This window comes from Triturus cristatus, chromosome 1_2, assembly GCF_964204655.1.
Source record: "Triturus cristatus chromosome 1_2, aTriCri1.1, whole genome shotgun sequence".
Lineage (NCBI taxonomy): Eukaryota > Metazoa > Chordata > Amphibia > Caudata > Salamandridae > Triturus > Triturus cristatus.
The window spans coordinates 394633921-394655865 of record NC_140580.1 but is presented as its reverse complement, the minus strand read 5'-3'; the positions used below and the strand labels follow the sequence as shown (position 1 = coordinate 394655865).

General features: G+C 40.7%; 1 protein-coding gene across 2 annotated transcripts in view; it reads left to right on the top strand.

Moving 5' to 3' along the window:
- Window positions 1-21945, top strand: part of PRKG1 (protein kinase cGMP-dependent 1) — a 1992201-nt gene that overhangs the window by 1674639 nt on the left and 295617 nt on the right. For both annotated transcript variants that reach the window (XM_085605357.1, XM_085605347.1), the window contains exon 8: window positions 16441-16506. In XM_085605357.1, coding sequence (XP_085461483.1) covers window positions 16441-16506 — 66 coding nt within the window. The remainder of the gene's footprint in view (window positions 1-16440; window positions 16507-21945) is intronic.

Here is a 21945-nt window from a genome sequence, read left to right as displayed (position 1 = left end):
AATCACACTACTTCAACACTTTAATAATTTATCAATTTAATTTAATTTTGTAAAGATTTAATGTAACTTTGCTGCTTTTTCTGTCCACATGACTCGAGTATCATACTTGACTCAGGAATGAAAAGATCTGATTTGCACTATGTACTTCTGGTAATTGTCTCATGCTTTGTACTATGTGTCTGACATTTTCTGATGGACGACATATCAAATGAGCACCATCATTTAATCATTTTTGTCTACACTGACTCAACGGGAAACAGCCACTACAACTATTTCAACAAATCCCCTTAACCACGCATGCGCTACAACGCATTGGTATTGGTATTGGTATTTGTTAGAAGGTTTTGGGGGGGGGGGGAATCACGCAAGAGTCAAGTTTTAGGGTTCAGGGGAGAGGTATTTCTTAGAAGTATTGGGGAACGGAGGTGGGGTCGTGCAGGGGTACAGGGGAGGCGTATTTTTGTAAAAAACAAAGATCTGTGAGCTGGAGGGGGAGGGCACAATGGACCAGATATGGGACTTAGGGCAGGGGTCTGAGAAAACCTTTACCCTGAATCTGCCCTTACCATGCATGGCTTTGCAACAAATTTCGTTGTAAATGTATGCGCGGTAAAGTCATATCTGTGGTAAAGGTTTTGCGTAGTTATAGAATTCGCGTTGTAACGCATGCGTGGTAAAGGCATACACTGTAACGGAATGCATTGTAACGTCACACAACCGTCTCAACATGGACACTTTGTATAGCCTATTGCAATAACTGGCTCAAACTGCATACTACTAACCTTTTTTATATATAATATCTATTTTCTATCCGACAAATCAATTGGGGAACTTGATTCATTCTGCATGATTATACACTGTTATACAGCCAGTCTTTTTTCCGAACAAAAATAATAATGATTAAATTATATCAAATTTCTCAGTATTCATTCTCACACTTATTCATGATTAAAAATGTTAAGCCCTCTCCGCCACTGGCTCCCAAAACACGCGCGTTATATAAACGTCTACTTCTATTCTACACTGCACACAGCACACATTGGTCATCTTGTACATAAGGGAAGCTCCCAATTGGGTTCTTCCCTTCAAAATGTGTCTGTCCCATGCAACTGACGCCCGCGGAGGTGCATCAGCCCTTCGAGTTTGGTTTCTCCATAAAAGATGGTGGGGAATACCATATTTAATTAGCTATTTTTCCTTGCCACCTAAGCACCTGGCTGATGATTGAGATCTTTACAGGTGATGTCCTGACATTAGTGGGGAGACCCTAACAACAATCTCCTGTTGGCACCTACCACATAGAAGGTAACTGAATTTATTTCTTTAGGTATCTTTAATTTAATTCAGCTTTCTAATTAATAATACAATTTCTGAACAATGCAGTCATTGTAGGCATTCGTTGTGACACCGCATAAATGAGCACTGATTGGCGATATTTGGAATACCAGAGTAAATTCCATTTTCATTTCAGGTGATGGCCCACTGTTTGCACAAATAAATTACCCCCTGACATTTTTGATGACTCAAACATTGGAAAAAGCAACAAAATATATGTATTGCTCCATCGCCTGTCTGTAATATGCACACAATGCAAAAGAAATAGCATCTACTCTGAAAAAAAGCAGATGGGCAAGTTCCTCTCGCATTCACTCTTCCCTTGTAACCGTTTGATATCTACCAAGTATTGCATTGTAGTTTATTGTAATATTTATATAGAGCTTACTACCCCCATGTGGGGCACTTAAGCGCTTGCTACATGGGTACTACGCTACACCTGGTAGGGTTTAGGGTCTGTGGTTGGAAGTATGTTGTCTTTGCTTTGATGCTGTGTGGGAAGTGTTTGTTTGTTGTGCATGAGGACCAACAACATGTGAATATCATGTTAGGGGATACAACTCTTAGCAGTGTGATGGATGAAGAAGTGTGAGAGACATGCACGCAGTTTATGGTTTCCTTCCAGGTTGCAGCTTTGAGCAGCTCTGCAGGGCTCTTTAAGTTATTTCTTATGTTCATGGTCCACTTAGCTGGTTACTGCATGGGTTTGTCCATTCAGAGATATTTTGTTTAACCCCTTCAGTGCCCGCCCCTTTCCCCGCCCTGTGCCGGCCGTTGTATTAGCGGGCGGGGTTTATGACGAGCTGGTCTCGTCATGGGCACAGCGCGACCGCGGCCCATGACGAGACCAGCTCGTCACGGGCATTGAAGAGGTTAAACGTTGTGGTCAGTGGTATTACATAAGCCCTCGCAGACCCTGAGGGGGGCCGAAGCTCCAGATGATCCATCCAGAACTCAGGCGCTCCATCCAACACTGTGCATGAGCTGCAGCCTAAGAGCTCCTGACTGGGTCCAGAGCGTGGGTGCCCCCCACCATGTACTTTGCAGTGGGGCCTTCTCAAGTTTCTTTAAACCACTGATTATGGTAATGAGCAGGCATAGGTTTAAGTGTAAAATTAATGGAGAGATGTGCTTGGATAGACATTATTAAAATCATCCCATATCTGATTGTCATTGTGAGGTTTCAGGAAGTGTTCATAATATGTAGCTAGTTGGGACCTGCAGTGGTAGACTAAATTAAATATCTTCCATTTGCAGCAGTATGTGGCGGATCTCTTAAGGTATGCCATGCCTGATCAGTTGGTGATGGGAGATGTATTTCCTATGGACTGGTACAGTACTGGGTGATGGGTATCAGGGATACCTTTAGTGTGGTGCAACTGGTGCAGCTGCACCTGGCGTTAACTTTAGTGGGGGATGCCGTATTTATAAATCACTTATGGCTTTAAAAGCATGTGAACTTTCTTGTGCATCCAGCAGTTTTCTGGCAACAAAAAAAATGTCCAGATAACTCTGGTGATTAATGTTCCTACCGGTGAGAGGGTGTTTTGTCTAGTGGCAGTTTTGACTCATCATAATGTAAGGCAGAGGGTCAATGTGCCTGCTGTAAAGAACGTGCACCTTGCAGATCACAAAACTGAGTGTGCGTGAACCATGACTAGAGGTATAAAAAAAGAAATTTATGTCAGAGAGGGGCTATGGAGCGATGTGGGGCACTGTTGGAGAGTGGTAGTGAGGGAATTCATAAAAAAGGAGGTCATGGGGGGCGCCAAAGAAGACAGTTGCACTGGGCGCCACCAGCGCTAAAGTTGGCCCTGATGGGCATGCCCCTTAGCAGTTGTGGTGTATGTGAGTGTAAGTGTCAGGCTACCATCAGATTGTTTTTTTATTGCTAGGTGGGAAATAATTTGTAGATCTGATCCATTTCATTGAGACATGCCTGTCAGACTCTTGTGTGGGTCCCATGTAACAAACATCATTTAGGACACCACTTGACACTTGTTCCATTTATGCAGGTAGCACAAGTCCAGGAATGTAAGTAAAAAGACATGTCCTTCATACGAAGATATAACAAGGCAGCTTTGACATTTAGTGCCATCTAGTGGTTTTGCCATGTAAGCTGCCTCATTATTAGTAAAGAGGGCCGGCTTGCTTCAAAACTTTGAACATTAGGCTGGCATAATCTCATGTAATATATGGCATTTTATTTTTTGATTGTTATGCGAAGGGTCAGAGATTTTGCCATTATGCTACACGGTGTAATTGAAATTAAGGGCCTAATTAAAAGTTTGGTCAGGCATAGGACCGCCAAACTCACGGTGGAGGTGCGGTGGTGGTTGGGGACCGCCGCACCAGTGGTCTGACTGCCATATTACGAGTATACCCATGTTTTTAAATTTTCTTTTGTTGAATATTTATGTTTTGAATAACCTCATTGATTTATTGATTGTTCAATGGTTAGCTACCAATTGGGGCTTAACGCACAAGTGAATATTTTGGTACAACATTCGACTAAGAGTAGCTAATAAAACCTTGAAGGCACTTTTACCTATTATTAGTTTATCTGCCCAAGCCTCCAAGAGTATATTGGGTTTCCCACTTTCCTCTCACTGTATATTACGAGTACGGCGGTCGGACATCCATGGGACCACCACAAGCACCAGGGATCCGTGCTCCCTGGTGTTGGTGTGGTGGTCTTGAGGCCGAAGTATGCTTGGTAGTGCCTATGTGGCATATGAGTTTCCTTAAAGCCAACGGTCTCATGGCAGTTCTCACACCGTGAAACTGTTGGCAGTACAGGGCCCCCTTTTGTCCCTGTGCATGGGGGTGCATGCAGGGGGGGCACATGTTATGCCCCCCCTTTGTGCATGCATCCCTGCTCCTACTCGGCAAGGATTGCGCAGTCCATGCAATGCAGGAACGTGCATTGGTGATCCCGCTGCAGTGCAGTTCTAAGGCTCACACATCTGATCATTTGCACTGCACCGCCGTGGGTCCGCCATGCCTCCCACCCACCAGACATGTAATAACTCGTAATCTGGTGGGCGGCAGTTGAGTTTAACAGTCTTCAATTGGGTCGCTGGCGTGGTGGCCCGCTCCAAGGCCGGCAAAGTCGTAGTTAAGCCCTTCATTCACTGGAGCATGGGCAGAACACAAACAAACCCAAGGCAAGCAGCTGTTGTTCGTGTCAAATGCTATGTTGAGCTATTTATTTTGCCACAAATGAATTTTCATGCCCAAATTTTGCCTCAAGTTCTCATTTTGTGCTACAAAATAGTGCAGCATGCCAAAGCTAGCATTTTGCATTAAAACGCATAATTTCAGGTAATATTTTTGGTCATTTCATGTAAATCCAGCAAAGGTAACTACACAAATATCTCTGATGCTTACTAAACATACGTTTTGCTGCAAGGGCACAAGGCCCTGGAAAGCAGGTCATAATGACCCTTCTGCACTCCTTTATAGATGGCTTTGGTTGAAGGGCATATATTTCAATCACTAAGTTCACAATAAAAAAGACTTTCTGTTCTACTTCGAGGTTACAAGAGACAGAAGAAAGATGAACTAAATATGGAAGCTAACATGATCTACATCTAAGCAGACAACTTATGCAAAGCATTTGTAGTAAGCCTGCAACATCATTCTTTATTCTGAGCTATTTCTAAGACTAAAAATATGATTTCAGTTTACAAATCACTGATCAGACTACATTTACTAAAGATTGGGGAGTACAAGTACAAAAATCAACTATACAATGTCTCTAAAAAAAAAAAATTATAAAGAAAGTAGTTTAACGATGGTTGGTTGGGACATTGAATAAGAATGAAAGACAAGTTAGACAGAGCAATGAGGGCAATGTGGAACGAGGAGGGGTGTAGTAGAGTGGTTAAACTATTTACATGGTTGAATTTTGGATAAATGACCTAAAAAGGCAAAATGAGAACTGATATAACTTATTCAAAAGAATGACATAAACATTAAAGAAAAGACTGGGGGTACTTTCACAAGCCCTGTGTGCCACCAGTGCAACACTCATTGAACCAGACACATTTCCAGATTTACGAGAAATCGTAAATCTTGAAATGTGTCTGAATGTTACGCCTCCCCAGGGGAGGCATTGGGAGGCGCAATGAGGAGAAATGTGTTCATTTCTCCTTGCATTTTTCCTCTTTCTTTGCGTGCTGCAGAATGCAGCACACATAGAAAGAGGAAATCACCACTGTTGATTGTTTATGTACAGGAATGTGTCTCTTCCTGCATGTAAACAATCAGTAAATCAATTACGTTTTTCAAGTTCTATATGTGCTAATGAATTTGAAAAAAAACATTTCTGATTGTTTATGTGCAGGAAGGGGTGCCTTCCTGCACATAAACAATCTCCCCACCACGTAGGCATCCTTGCACCATGGTGCAAGGGTGCCTGTGCCGGTGCAGAGCAGCAGTTTGTGCGCCAGTGCAGGGGGAAGCACAGAGATGCAACATATTATTGTAAATATGTCGCACACCCTGTGCTTTGAAAGTGACTCAGTGTGGCGCAGCCAAATGGCTTGCGACATGCACTGAGTCACTTTCCTTGTAAATCTGCCCCAGGATGCGTAAAAGAACAGACTGTGATTGATTGTTTGACGGCATCAGATAATGCAGTGTCTACAAAGAATATATTTAATAGATAAAGACATATTAGAATTTTATCAATGTCATTGTCAAAGTATACTAGGATGTATAGACTAAATGGATAAAACAAATATTCCAAAGGCTAGATAACTTTGAGGAAAGAATCTAGAAAGGCATAATACATAAGAACAATAAGCAGGGAGAGACGAGAAACGACGTACAGAAATAGGGAAAGTGTTTTTATTCATGTGTGTGTGAGAACAAGGTGGATAGATCATAATTTATGAACTGGTTATGTAAAATAATTATAAAACCCACATTCCGGAGCATTAGTAATATAACCTATGGGGAGGATTAACCTAGTGTTGTTCCCAAGGGCTAAAACACGGGAATCAAAGGCTGTAACACATATGTTTACCTGAATCTTTCCATTAAGGGTGATCAAAGTCTCTGTAGAGTCTTAAGACCGTGATTACCTGTCCAAGGTTTTCACTTATTCTCATTATTATCATGCAGTATGCATTCTTGTCCTATAGGTTCATGGTATGGATCATCTGATATGTGCTCTCCTTGTCTTTGCCTGTTGCTCACCAAAGGAGTGCTAGGGGGAGGAGTCGCTTTCACTCCCAAAGTGCGCATGACTGTTTGGCCGGTCCTCTTGGGCCGGTCAAACAGTGATGCACACTTTGTACCTGCCCCATCAGGCTGTAATTCACAGCCTGGTGAGGAACATGCACAGGCTCCCTGTCCCCATGTGAGCGCCAAACCACGGCCCTCAGACCAATTTCAACGCTGCATTGCAGCGTTGTGATTGGCTGTGGAGAGCCCGGGTACTTCCTTAGACAGAGAAAAGGCGGCAGCTGCGACGCGATCGCAGGTACGTTTTCTTTATTTTTTTTAAATATTCTACCCCCCCATGTCTCCCCGCACCTATTCCCTGTCAGCCGCCACTGCATACTAACAGTTATGAGCAGTACTGTATTTTTATTTTCTTTGTTCGGATATATGGTGAGTCTGGCCTGGTTTATAAATGTCCCTAAAACCTCTCCTGTTTCAGAAAGATTCCAGGGCAAGTGTTAAAAACTTAATATTATGTTTTCATAAAACACAGAGGTAGAATCCTAAAGCCCTATCAAGTTGCCACTAACCAGTATCACACTTGTATCTATTCATTTTAATTAAAATTCAACCATTTTGACTTTATCTGTACCAAAGAGTGTCCAAATCCTTTGTCAGTCCTCCAAAATAATTTTTACTCTAGGTTAATTTTAAAACAAAGGCACGTGAGAAGTAAATAGGAACATGGAAAATACACAAATATTAACCAGAGATAAGAAAGGAAAAATGAAATAAGAGAAGTAGTGGTATAGCAGGGTGTTGAAGGATTTGAAAGGGACACAGGCCAAGATTTAATAAGGTTTTGTGGCATGCTTGTATCACTTTTGGGCCACAGTCGCAGACTCAAAATCCTTTTGGCATTTACTAAGCCGCACAAAGTTGAGTTGCATGTCTTTGCACAGTTATGTAAATACAAAGTATTGCAACTTATTGCATAGAGCTGCCTTGCATTACTTGCATTGGGTAGGTGTTACATTGTAAAATACATGTATTTTGACACCAACACAGAATTACAGTGACTTGTAAACCTGGGTTTGCACCAATATGGCACACCTACCCAACAGAGGTGTACCAGAGAGAAATCTCTATATTTCTCCTTGTTTCTTCCTCTTTTTATGTGTGCTGCATTGTGCCGCACACATAGAAAGAAGATTATGGCTTTAAAGATTGATTTTCTGTACGAAGGTATCCCTTCCAGCACAAAAACAATATTACCCATAACACAGGCACCTTTGCACCATGGGCAAGAGTGCCTGTGTTGGCGCTAGGCAGCACAGAGTTCGCCAGCGCTATGAGAGGTTAGAAATATCTTAGTGGATACGGCGCATTTGTGCTCTCTCCCTTTCATTCAACGCAGCACAGCAACTTACCATGCTGCACAGCCTTGCATGAAGCTTTAGTAAATATGCCCACAGTGCAGAGGATGAAGGATGAACAGAAGACGTGGAGAGAGTGCAGAGTGTTAATGGGGAAACAGAAAAGATTCGAAGGCTGAGAGCAGTAAGGGCAAGGCAGCAAAGAAAAAGTCATAAAATACATAAGTTCGTTTTCACACCTAGACCCACACTTTCAAGGGCCCGTACTGCCAATGAACGTGTTCTTCAGGGGCGTAATACAAGCCCCCGCATCCCCCGCGGTGCGGGGGTCCCCATGCTCCAGGGGGGCCCCCTCAACACTGCACTCTGGCCAGAGAGCTCCTGATTGAGGCTGGAGGGCCCCTCTTTGTACCGTGCAGGGAGGCCCCCTCAATTTTAGTTAAGCCAGTGGTGTTCTTATATATCCCGGAAGCAGGCATGCATGCTTTGGCGATATATTCACAAGCAGCCACCACGAGAGAGCGCTGTGTACTGCCACTCCCTGCAAATTGTTACCATTTTGCCTGTATTTTACTGGCAAATGTCTCTATTGTGAACACAGCGAGGCACCCTTGGAAAATGAGAGCGGGTCTCAGCATTATGTTTGCGCCATCAACCCCGGAAACGCATCTGACAGACCTCTCGTCACGCCTTTTAACTTCCTTCCTGTCATCATCCATTGCTGATGTTTTGAATGAGGCCAAAGAGATATTGCATCAAATTCAACACTAAACCATTTGTACCATTCAAACATTTGTTTCACTGATTTTGTAAAGTTCACATTATTTTTATAGTGTTTCTTCAATGATTTGGTCTATACCAGGCGAATTGAACATACCTTTGAAGTAAGGGTCTGGTTTCATGTATTTTATTTTAGTGTACTTAATGTTTTTTAAAGTGAAGGCAAACCCGGGGGCCTCACAGCAGTCTACACAGGGAAGTACCATGATCAATACAACCAGGGCTTTAAGTGGACCAGGTCCTGGCGGTGCTCAGCACCGGCAGTTCTAAAAAGCAGGTGCTGCAACGGATCCCTATCGGGCTCTCTATTTTTGCCATCACCCTCAATGAGAAAAAAATCTTAACTCTGCAGCAGTGCCACCCTTCACTGCCTTCGATGTAATCTCAAAGAGACTCATTATAGTTCTTTCACAGTCTCATCATTTCAGAACTGGAGCATTTTTGGTATTATAAACAACAAAACCATAGTTGTTGCTTATTTATGATATGCAACTACCAACCATTGACAAAGCCAATAGTCCTGGCTTGTTGTAGGTGTAATGTTACTTGTTGTATTACATATCTGGATGCAGTGTCGGAAGCAGCAAAATACCATTCGGGCGCCACAATATGCTAAGCACAGATTTTCAGCTTACGTGTTCTTAAGCCACACCCTTAATTGCATCAGCCACACCCCTTTGAGAGACCCCCCAGTTTTTTCATTCCACTTAAAGCCCTGAATACAACAAAAACAATCTGACAGGCCTAAAAACACAAGATGAGAATGTATAACAGCAGAACAATCCTAATCTAAGTCCTGCAAAGTGAAGTGATCCTTAATAGAAGAACATTATTTCACAAGGAAGAGCACTGTAGTAAGTAGGATGTAGATGGCAGGAAGGATGGATCCCAATGAAATGCTTTATACATGGGGACTCTAAGTTCATCAAGTATGGAAAATGGCTCCTTTTAAGTGATATAAAGGGTAGAATTCTAAGTGCACTAGGTCAAGAACATGATTTTTTTAAATCAATGTGTCCTACTGGCTGTGATCTCCTTTCCTTATAGTTTTATTGGAAGGGGAAGAAGAGAGAAGAGCCTAACGTCGTGGAAGACCAAAGGCTCGAGTGAAGCGTTCTTCAGCCGTGGTACTTCAACTAGAGGCAAAGAGTTATTGTATAACTCACTGAGATTGTGGCTGACAGCCGAAGCATCAAGATAAATATGTGGGCCGGACAGAGATCCTGGGGGGATTCCTACTTGATGGAGCAGAGTAGCTCTTACCGAGTGTCCAGTTAACATTTAAAAGTAGGGACCTAAAAACATCAACCACTTAAAAGAAGCTAATTTACAAATATCACATACATCCATTCGCAAGGTGCTCCTCACAGAGGCATAGTAGCATTTAAGGGCCACTATCTAAAATAATGCATTAGTAAACAATATATAAGGCCAATAAAAACTGGAGCGGCAACCGTCCAATATAATTCACTAGCAAACCATATCAGTTAGAACCAAGTAAAATATCTTCAAGAAAATCTGTCTCTGGCCAATAAGAATCTCAGAGCGTTACAAGACTATAGGGAGAAATAAGCTATAAAAATGCATGTAGCAGATCAAAACTCAATACACCCAGTTGACAACTCAACCCCAGTACCTAAATTGAGTTAGAACTTGGCTGATAGTGGTATTTTTAATACCAACCCTATTTTTAATGTAGTCGATGTATTCATCTAAGACTGAAGTGAAGAAATGTGTTTGGCAATAAGTATGAGCGCGCTGTCCACTAGCATTATTCCATGTCGGTGATTTAGTTTGTGTTAATATGTCACATGTTTTACTCAGTCTTGCAATACCTATAAGATTGAGCTATTTCCAGTTTTTTTTTACCATTTAGCACAATACTCCTGTATACTGCCTTATCTTAAACCGCTAATTATCATTTACTAAGCCAATAGTCCTGGCTGGTTTTAGGTGTATGTCTGTTGTTGAGTTGTATATCTGGATGCAGTAACACAAAGCTCATAGAGACAGCAACATTGTATAGGGCCCAATTATAGACACCCCCCCCCCCTTGTTTTCATTCCACTTAAATCCTTGTGACATCCTTAACTATGTGTACTCAAGTTTCAAAGAAGCTGTGGCTGTTTACCAGATGAACCGCCTGCTCCTTTTGGACTCTGTAAAGTCATCTGTTCATATTTCCCAAAGCTACACAATGTCCTGGGATTCTGTACCTGGAGAGCCCTTCACAGTGGCAGCGGTGACCTTTCCTCCGCCTTGGATGGGGTTCAGTTTGGAACTGACGCTGAATTCCTGAGCGCGAGACCCTTCGCCTGCTCAGCGCGAGCCGCATTCACGTGGAGCCCGGCGGACAGGGGCGCGCGCCATGTACTACACGGACAGCGAGACGGACGCGTCCGACGGGGAGTACTCACTCTCCGGGTACAGCAGCGACGGAGACTCCGCATATGACGAGCCAGTGCACAGAAGGCAATCTTTTCATTTTATTAGTCGAGAGATTTCTGAGGAAAAACTGTTTGCTTGAAAGAGTCAACGGAACACGTGTTGGCTTTTCTCGGTGTTAACGAAAATCCTTTTGAAATAATGTGTCTAGTGGATATTGCATCAGGAGCTGCAATAAAAGCCTTTCATTCATAAGGTGTTAAAACGCAGTGAGTAATACGGGGGTGCACAATCGGTCCATGGTTGCTGCACAGCATTGAGACTACCAAAAGCTGACTGTGACGGGGCATTGTAAAGTTAAGGTACCCAAGTGTCAGTCAGTCTGCTAAAATATGTGTACAGACTATAATTTGTTCCTTTGTTTTGCACGTCTAAAATGTGAATGTTTTTTTTCCTTTTTATTACAGTTTAGAATATTGCCTCCATATAATACCTGAAGTTTTTACATGGCATAGTGACATTTAAACCTTCAAAATAAGGGCAATATTTAGATCCTTGAAAAAATGTAATGATGCTACTCGTACTTCCCGATACCACATGCCATATACGTGTGGTCATTGAACACAAACAATTAGAAAATGTATATATTGTGAGAAGATGTATAATAAAGGATTCTATAGTGTAGCCCTTGCTCCTGTGGTGTTCCCCTTTCATAGTGCTATAAATTTCAGGTGTTAGGATTAATCAACCCAAGGGCATTCGTGTTATCAAACTTGGAAGAATTATCAGCTGAGTCAGCCCTGTTAGACTTCAAATCTATGGGGAAACAGCCTTTACCACGAAGGCTTTTCTACGCGTTACGTTTACAACGGTACACTTACCTCGTAAACGTCTTCACAACGCGTATTGCTTCCACGACCGTCTTTACTACGCAATCAACGTCATCACGGAACGTCTTCTTCCTCATCCGAAAAAATGTGTCAGTCCTTTTTTAGTGTCGGCGAAGACGTGAGAAAAAGGCAAAAGAAAGAAGAAAGGGTTTTGGGGGGGTCTCCCCCCCAAAAAAGAAAAAGCGGGGTAAAGGAAAAATCGAGGTAAAGGCAATGCGTAGAAAAAACATTCCGTTGTAACGCATGCGTGGTAAAGGCATGCGTTGCAACGGAATGCGTAGAAACGACATATATTCAAATCTATGACGTCCAAGTTGCAAACAATTGCGACTAGCAATTAACTCTGGAACTATCTGATTAGTAAACACGTAAGAGTGCCCACAACCTGTGCATAAGCTTCAATCTACAGGGCCACACGTGACGTAACACTTTAAAGAGAAACACTGAATAAGGTTTCCAGATGACCTAACGTCACAATGGATGCAGTGCTCAAGATGTGTATCTCTGTTTAACAGTACTGTGCATCATGGGAGTTGTAGTTGTGCTTCAATTAGTAGTTCCAATTCAAGCAAAGACACCGGAATAAAGATTAACTTTGTTCCAGCATTTTGCATTTGGAATACTTCCCTGCACGTATAAAAAAAACCTTCTCTTTAATCTGATTCAGTAGTCATCCTTGTTGTATTTATCACGCTGTCGCGTACAATGTCCCTACTGATGCCATTCTTACATGGATTGTTTATTTCAACACAGACATAGACTCCCCAGCCTCACGTTGAACTTGCATCTTTTTAAAATCAACTTGTTGTGACAATTCCAGTGTGTACAAACTCTCTTTGTCTTTTGCGTCCCAGTCTAATACAAAACCAGAAAGTGCAGCCTGAGCAGGCATTTGCTCTTCACTTGTAATCATTTCCTATTGTTACAACACTACAATAGCTCTGCAAATGATCTCTCTGTAGCCTTTTTAACTGCTTTTAATTTACATTCCCTGTCCTACTACCATTTGTAAACATTTTACAACATATCCAGACCTACATTGCTAACAGTTACCAACAATAGGCCTTTTAGATACTTTGTTTGATAATGTCACCTGTGGTTTGACATCTAGTGTGACATCATTCACCAGATGGCTCATTTAAGGCTGCTTTTTACTACCTGAACAACCTTGGAGCTGGAACCTATTATGACAACCAATCAGCATTGTATCAATGTTCACTTCCATTTTGGGACTTTCAAATAACAGCTAGGTAGTTAGGCCTGGTAGGAGTTCACGTAGGTCTGCTACACGGAACTCAGTGAAATGACCAAAAACAGTTCTGCAAGTGGTGAAGTGCGTTTGGTCATGCCGTCCATGTTGATTTTCAGCGCCGAGTGTTTGTCCTACGCTGTAAAAGCGCAAACGGCTCCATGTGCAGCGCAAGAGGATGCTGCTTATTTCTTGCAGCTCAAGTAGATTTTCTACCTGAGTGGCAGGTTTCTCAAAGCGAACGGAAGGTTTCTCAACGTGAGCGGTCGCGACCATCCGTGACTGCCCGCCTTGAGAAATCTGACCGCCCGCATTAAGAAATCTCACCGGGAGGTGGATTTTCTAGGGATGGCTAATGCGACACTTACTTTCTTCTAACACTGTGGCACAGGCGTACTCGCCGTCGCCACTACATGGACCATAGTTCCTTGGGGCAACTTGCTGGTAAGACGAGCAGAGTCCGGCCAATTGGATTTGTGGATTTTCCTTGCTCGCCAAGTTGATGTTGGCGAGCGAAGGAAAAACTTTGCTCTGCTATGCGGAGGAGAGTTTTTCAGAACTCTGCGCATCCGCGGAACTGTGAGTGCAAAAAACGCCACAAACTTCGTGAACGGAGTGGAGTTGACCACCCAGGCCTACTAATAGGAAGCCTCACAGGCTTGTGCAGTGCTTATTCACGTAACCACATTCTATTCTTATATTTTAAGCCAAGGAATTGAGTGTCTGAATTTGATGCTGATTTCTTTAAAATATGTATCAATGGAATTTACTGGTGTGAACCACATGTAGACCATTCAAGGTCTTCAGCGAAGCAGCATTTGTATTGCTTAGCAATATTGCAGTTTCACTTTTACCCTGGCAGCCCGTCTTTTTGATTTGTTAAATATGGGGCCATTTTAAATGTTTAGTACAAGTTATACAATAAATTAGAACTGGAAGAACCCAAATTTGGCCTGTAAATATTTGTGGGTTTCTCTTGGGCTCTGCCAGAAAATGTACCCATATTCGCAGATTGGTTTGAACATTCCAGAATCCCAAATGAATCTGAGTGTTCTCTCCTGCGCTCATGTGGTGAAATATTTTGCAGTATTTTTTCCATCATTGCAATGTTTACTTACTCTGCCTTCTGCAGCCATTTAGAGGTAGTGAAAAACAGTACTGTCTGATAAGCAGTAGCTGCATGCAGTCTTTTTATTATGTCTATAGCACTTCATGGATATCATTTTTGCTACCATATAACATATGTTACTTTGTAATATAGATTAATTAGCATTAATAAAAATTAAGTTAAAATAAATTGAACAAGAATGGGACTGATGTGCTTTTGGTACTGTTGTAAAGCGGACTGAGAGACTTATTTCGAGTTGGATGGATGGAATACTCCTTCACAAAGATGGTCAATATCCTGTCTGTATTACAAGCGTCATAGCCTATAATGCATTTGTAAAACCGCTATGTAATATCTGACAGCTTTATTCTGCTCGTTAGCATCCAGCACCCAGAGACCTTTGGTACCAGGACTCTGAATACGTGAAAAAATAAAATACATTTTTATGTGAGATTCCTCTCTTTTGTTAAATAAACGTGCTTTACTTGTTTAATAACTGCCTCTAAACGCTAGTAACTGAAATATGTCTTAATATGATAAAGGTATAAATCTTTCAATTACTGTTTGTTGAATGTGTGACTTTTTAAAAAATAACAAGAAAAATGACTGAGCAAGAGATAAACAAAAAACAGGAGTTCATATTTGCAGCCTCGTGCCCATGAAATATGGGCTGGCTCCTAACTTATCAGACTTTAGGCCTAGCTATAACACTGATAGAACCACACTAATGGTGTTGGCAAATCTATTTCAAATATTGAAACATGGTACCTGTGTGTACCTCCTATTGAATTCCTAATAGCCCTAGTAAGAAAATAGATTATTAATGTGGTTGATAAGAACATTTATCAACTTAAAGACACCCTATATATTCATCAACACAAGCCTCAGTGATCTCTGCTCAATCCCACACAAGCAGCGGGCAGTTTCCTATAGAAATGCATGTTAAGTTCAAACATTAACAGAAATTTTAAAGTTAAGCAATCAACTAAGAAATTGAGAAAAGTAGAAAAAATAATGAACAAAAGTCACCAGAAAAATGAATGTTTAAACTTATAAGGTAAAAAAAACACTCTAGAAACATTAAAGTGCAATTGAAAATTATCAATTTTATGTGGGAGTAAGGAGTCCTTCTACTTTTCCTTGAAGAGCACTTCCTATGCAAGGTTGCCAGCTGGAGTTTGCAGTCCTTAAGCTTTTCTTCCAGCATGGCCTACTTCTTCAGATTTAGGGGTGGATTTACTAAACATACTCAGCTCAACAACCAACGTTACCGCACTGAGTTGCATCAGGGGAAAGAGAGGCAGAGGGCCATACTTGCTAAATATGGCTGGCTGGTATTTTCTTCCCCTGTGTTTCTGCACTTACAGACTGCCTAGTGCACACACACACATTTGCACCATGGTGCAAAGGTATGTGTGAAATTGAAAGGAGGAGGCATGCACCTTATCCAAAACGTGCACAGATCTTGTACAACGTGGAAGGTGCGCGTCACTTGAAATGAATCACTTGTGCTTATGATGTACACACATCACACCGACCCACTGGGTACATGTTTGTTATGCCATAAATATAGATCAATAAGGCAGTCAATGTGTTATGCAGGAGCACATCATCTATGTAAGACTTGGAGTACAACGTGTTTGCCATTCACAAAATGTATTAAGAAGAGAAAAGTTGAAAATAGGTGATCCTGGCGATTTATAGACTACATATATCTTTACTAGGTTTCTGGAAATCAAATAATAACTGTGTTCCGAACTTTTTGAATTTGCCTTTAGTTGCGAAACATTTATTCTAATCAATATCAGAATGTTTCGAAATTAAAAGGAAATTTAAAAAAATGAGGTGCTTCAAAAACTGCGGAAGATAAATAATTTGTACTTCCTACAAACCAAGTTAACCTATACCTAGTCCAGAAATTAACACATTTAGATAAAGTTGATTTAAGGTCTTTTGATAGCAAAATGCTTGTTGTAGTCCCAAGCATAGCAGTGATGTTTCGCCAATTACACATTGATATGGCCGCTGCCAAAAATGACACTTGTGTTTGAATTCACATCCACTCTTACACAATGTAATCCAATGTTCATGTTTCTTTTTTTTATTTTTGACATCTTTAACAAACATATTTATCTTTTACTTTAGGGAAGATGTCAGAACTGCCAATGTGATTGCTTCTGAAGCTGTGACTTGTCTAGTTATTGACAGAGAGTAAGTACATTATTTTCTCACTTTTTACATGAAAATAAAAATTCAAAGTTTGCCAATATGTCTAATTGATTGTATCATGGCCAATTCAATGCAACGCTGCTCAAGAGCATCTCTATAAAAGGCAAATTATTACATTAAGCATTTGAGATTCCAGTGTTAACATGCATTGGCAAATATGTGTCTGGTTTTAAAGTGTCAATGAATGTAAATATAGGCATTCACAAATGCTGTGTACATGCTTTCAGGCATAAATACTGTTAATCACATTAAGCCAGCCTATTGGCAGTGCTGGTTATACATTTGATGTCCCATTGTGCTTACTTTAGAACTTGTCACTAGAATCCTTGAGTGTTATCTGTGATGCACTACCAGGAATTCAATTTGAGTTACTTTGGAGCTGCTTGCTGGGGCTAGTTGGTGGCCTGTTGATCGAAATCTACAACTTATTTAAGTTCTTAGAGTTCTATCTAGTGTGTGCTCTTCATCAGTTATTGAACTCAACTCTATAAACTGTAAAATGCATATAGTAGATAAGGAATTGAAAGTAGCAGTGGGATGATTGCATATACTTTTCAAATGTAAAATAATCCCTCATGGATTCCAATGAAAATAGCCAATAGCATGATGTGAGAGAGTAACATTCCTGTGGGCATACCAAACAGCCCACTCTATATATATTTCCAAGAGTTAGGGACAATAGGTCATACAGACAGCTGTGTGGTCAAGGTAGACCTAAACAAAATCAGTAATGGTGCTTTCGCTGCAGTCTTTTTTATGTTCAGAGACCTTCAGTTGTGAGCATCTTTGAAGTTGAACTGTCTGTGTCACATCTCTGAACATGAGTACTCTATCATAATGAACGACGTAGCCGCTATTCTAATTCTGGACTCAGTCACAAAGTAAATTTAAAATCCTAATGTGTCGAATTCACAAAACATTTCCTATGCCTTACTCTTGTAGTGCATCTGGTTTACTCCTGAATTGCAGGAGTACACCATTAGTAAGTCAGAACTACTCTTTGCATAATCTGGAAAATAAGGAGTATGATAGGTGTAATTGTTAATAGTAAAGGGCTATGACAGAGACGTTTCTGAGAAAGTTATGGATTTGTGATTTCCATTAACCCATAGCTTTTCATCCTCCAAAACTCAAATTGATATGGATTTCAGTGTGTTATTTCATACACTTTGAAGTACATGCTTCACCCGGAAACTAACCTAAGCCTATTGAATTTTTTTTTAGTTGCTGAATTCTAGCTGCTCCCTTTTCTCTTTATAAAATAAAGATGCCTTCCTTTTAATTATAATATCTCTGGCTGAACATTGAGTACGATAAGTGAGAGAGTAATGTCATTCTATAGCTGGCCTTTGAATCGGCTGCCACCTCCTAGAGTAAGCTTTGAATGTTTGATCAAGCTCATCTTGGAGAATCTTGTGTACAAAGAGAGTAGCTTGTTTCAGGATATTTGAAGTTGGATTCCTGGGTCCTCTGACCCTACTAGTTAAGAGCAGCTCTTCCCAATAACCACTGGCATGCCGTCTGTCTGAGAGAAGGCCCTACAATGTGATGTATCAGTCCCCATTTTATAGAGTTAGAGATGGTTCCAGATAATTTTTAGTTATAAAGGCGCCATCTCTGACTGTTCACACTGGTTTTGGTAGCACACACACTGTTTTATTGCAAACCGATGGAAAATAACACATCTCCCTTTTCAAAACAGTTGCACCAGCAACAATTGTCAATTCAAAATGAACTTTAAACATTTTCAAGCAGAGCAGTAATTTATAACGTCTTTGTTCAAATTCAATGTCAATGTTTACCATTAAATGTAAACACTTGCATATGGGATGGTAGAGTGATTACATTGAATTATATTGCGGTCCACTCATTCATATTGTGTTTAAAACTATTTTTAAATAGGTGTGCATCTCTAACAGTGATATGTTTCTAGTTTGAAATAGGATAGATGAAGTTATGGTTGACATTTTCTTGTCTGTTTTTTTTCTCTTAACATTTGTCTTCATGAGCCATCATCCATGTCTAAGGAAGAGGTATCAATAGTCAAAGTAATGTAATTAGCACAGTATGCTCTTCCTTCCTTGCCAAATAAAGAGTTCTTTCAATGTTATAACAAATACATTTATGATCCTTAAAAAGCCAGAAATGGAAAGTTATTTAAATTCAACTTTTTCTATTCCCTTATGAAAAATTATAGAAACAGAAATCTTTGTTTTATTCTTTGAAAGTGTATGTCTTAAACACTATCTGTTCATGTGCGCATTATAGTTAATACATTGTGTAAGGTATTCATTGAACATCATAAGGAATTCATATTTGATGAAGTGCAAGATTGTTTCTACAGTCCTTGGTTCCTCAATTGATGTGACTTCACTCTGTTGGCCTGTTCTGTATGTATCAATTGATCTCATACTTTCTTAGCCAAAACTTTCTTGAATCGAGTGGGAAACAAAATAAGCAAAATAGTACAGGACAAAATCTTAAATTAGATTAAACATATACCGTATAATGGTACAGATGTTTTATCAAGAAGATAATGCCAATAGCTTGTATATGCGGCGATGTTTTATGAATGTAGATGCATTTGAAGCATCTACATTATGCTTAGTTTAGCCAGTAAAACCTTTATGTTCACATCAGTACCGATTAATTGTAGCTAACCATTTGACATTGTGATGCTTTCTGATGGAGGAGGTAGATTACATTATTCTGGAAGAGGCGAATAGGAGAAAGCTGGTTGTCATGTTACACTACTCCTCTCACCTTTGAGATCATCTAATCAGACATTAGCCTAAATAGTCTAAACAAAATCAACGCACAGTTACAAAAAGATACTATTTCCATAAGGCTTGCAAATTAAAAACTGCAGCTAAAGAAGCAGTGCTGTAATTAAAGGAGCTCACGTCAAATATCAGTATGAGGTCATTTGTAATTATAAGTACAGTACTTGTATTAAAATCTAAGCTCATTGAAAAACTTCATCACACAGAGGCACATCAATCTGAGTGACAGTGGAATTAATACTTTCAAATTGTCCTGTTGTGCACTGTTTAATTTATGAGTAATTAAAGCTTGACTCAGGCCCTGACCAACATAAACAGATGGTTAAATTACTGTTGTCAGATAAGTAGCTTTCTTTGACAACAAATTAACAAGCGAGGTAACATGGTGCAATGATCACCTATCACACTCATTAGCCCACAGGGACAGGGAGATACTCAAGCGAGCAGTCTCTTGTTAAAGTGAATTATGCTTGTTGCCTGAGAAGCAGCAACTCTTTTCTCTACTGCCTGCTGTTCAATGACACAAGCTAGATGGTACTCACGTGACTGGCAAATGTGTGATCTTGTATGTTTCTTTAATCTACATGAAAAAACTGTCCTGTGAGAAGCTCTTCGCCATGCACTCTGCAACTCTAATGGCTCTCTTTAGCATGCCTTAAGCAAACATGTACAGATTCCCAGGATTAAAACATGTGCAACTCAATGGATGTCTATGGTCTGAGTCATAGAAACAGTACTAGACTACAGTTCCCTGCTATTGCCTAGACATGTGGATTGTTTAGAATTATTTAGATATTTACAGATATTTACTTTAGATCCCTGCATATTAGCATAAATATGGTTGTCTTTGAGTATGAATGCATGCTCATCAGAGATTTTTATTTTACCAGTTTCCATCGTATGTCAGGGAGGAGCGAGGATGCATGCATTTGAATACGTTATTCGGTTCTGGTGTTATGAAAACAATACACTTATTCATGTGCTCACATATTTATAGAAAATATATAGAGGGCTTTCGACTTTCAAAATCTTATCCATGAGAACTGACTTCAGCACAGTCAATACAAACAATATTTAGGAGTAAATGTGGCACTGCATCTTGAAACCTTTTTCTTTTGTTAGTCCTACACCATCTTCCAATTTTTACTCTTGGCGCTCAGCATTTGAGCTCAAATTTGTTGTGAAAATTCGTTGAAAATATTGAGGGATATTCACAGAGCCATATACTTGTGGAAGATGGCAGCCTTTGCAATGGTTACAGCACTGCCCAAACTCTGCCATTTTTAGATGCAGGACTGCAGACACCAGAGGTATTGTCCAGGCGTGGCCGGCACAAGTAACAGCAGTGGATCGGTGAGGGGGGGGAGTTGACAAATGACGGGATAGAGGAAATAAAATAAAAAAATAAATACATCCACTTAACATGCGCTCGAGCATTGGAGAGTTGGCAATGCGGCAAGCTCATGGTTGGAGGTTTCTATTTATTTTTTTATTTTACTTTCCCTATCCCATTGTCTGTCTGTCAACTTCCATCACCCACTGCCCCCCCCCCACCGCTGTTACCTGTGCTGGCCGTGCCTAGTATTGGCTGAAGTCCCACAAAAATCTAGACATGGTGATGCTATAAGATTTGGGACAGAGACTTTTGGCTTGAGTCTGTCTCCTTTATTTATTTATTATTTAATTATTTGTGGAGTTTTCTATAGCGCTAACCAGACCCAAGGTAGGGTATCAGAGCGCTTTACATAGTGAGCAAGGTATGAATAGCACATTTAGTAAAAATATGGCATACAAAAACATAGTATATAAAGTAACAACATAGCATAACAGAGTGTGGGGGTAAAAGCAGAGTAGAGAATTGTTCTGAGCAATAGGAATCAATTCGAGATTATGCAAGTCTTAGCTTCGAAATATCAGTGAACGGAGAGTATAGGCAAATTTGAGGTTGCAAGCTGGTGTGGTGTTTGTGCGGATTTAAGGGAGGAATTTGCTCAACAAGAATAATTTTGCTTCCTTTTTAGGTCTCGCCTGAGACAGCGCTTTAGCGCTGCTCTGGCGAGACTTATAGTAAGGGACATTTGGAAGTGGAAACGAATGCATTTCAGGCCGCCAACTACAGTGCATGTGCTCCGGGCGCGCGCACCATTTGGCAGCCTGAAAGCATTCGTTTACTTTCACTTTCGCGGCCGCACACGGCCGCTTTGATGTCTGATCGCGATTGCGATCACTTTCACTTTCGCGGCCGCTTGTTATTTATTGTCGGTGTAATTTTGTGGCTTAATGTGTTAGGCCGGTCCCACGTCCATACATTCTCCCTTATAGTGGCTGTTGTCATTTCACTATTCGCGTCATTACTTTTTATGACCTGTGGACAGAAACGGGATCTCGGTGTGCTGCTTAAACACCGCTCGAAGTAGATCATTCGGGGTACTTGTGGAAATTCATATGCTTCCGTTCATCCCAAAACTAATCTCAGTCGCCTTCAAGAACCTCATTTAAACGCTGTTGGTGAAACAGATCTCGCCCCCTGGGACCCGGATACGGACATAAACCTTCCTTCTCCACCAGATTCCAGCTGAAAGACATTCCTGTTTGTTACACTTTATCCTCGGAGTCTCCTGGGTGATAACACCTTTAT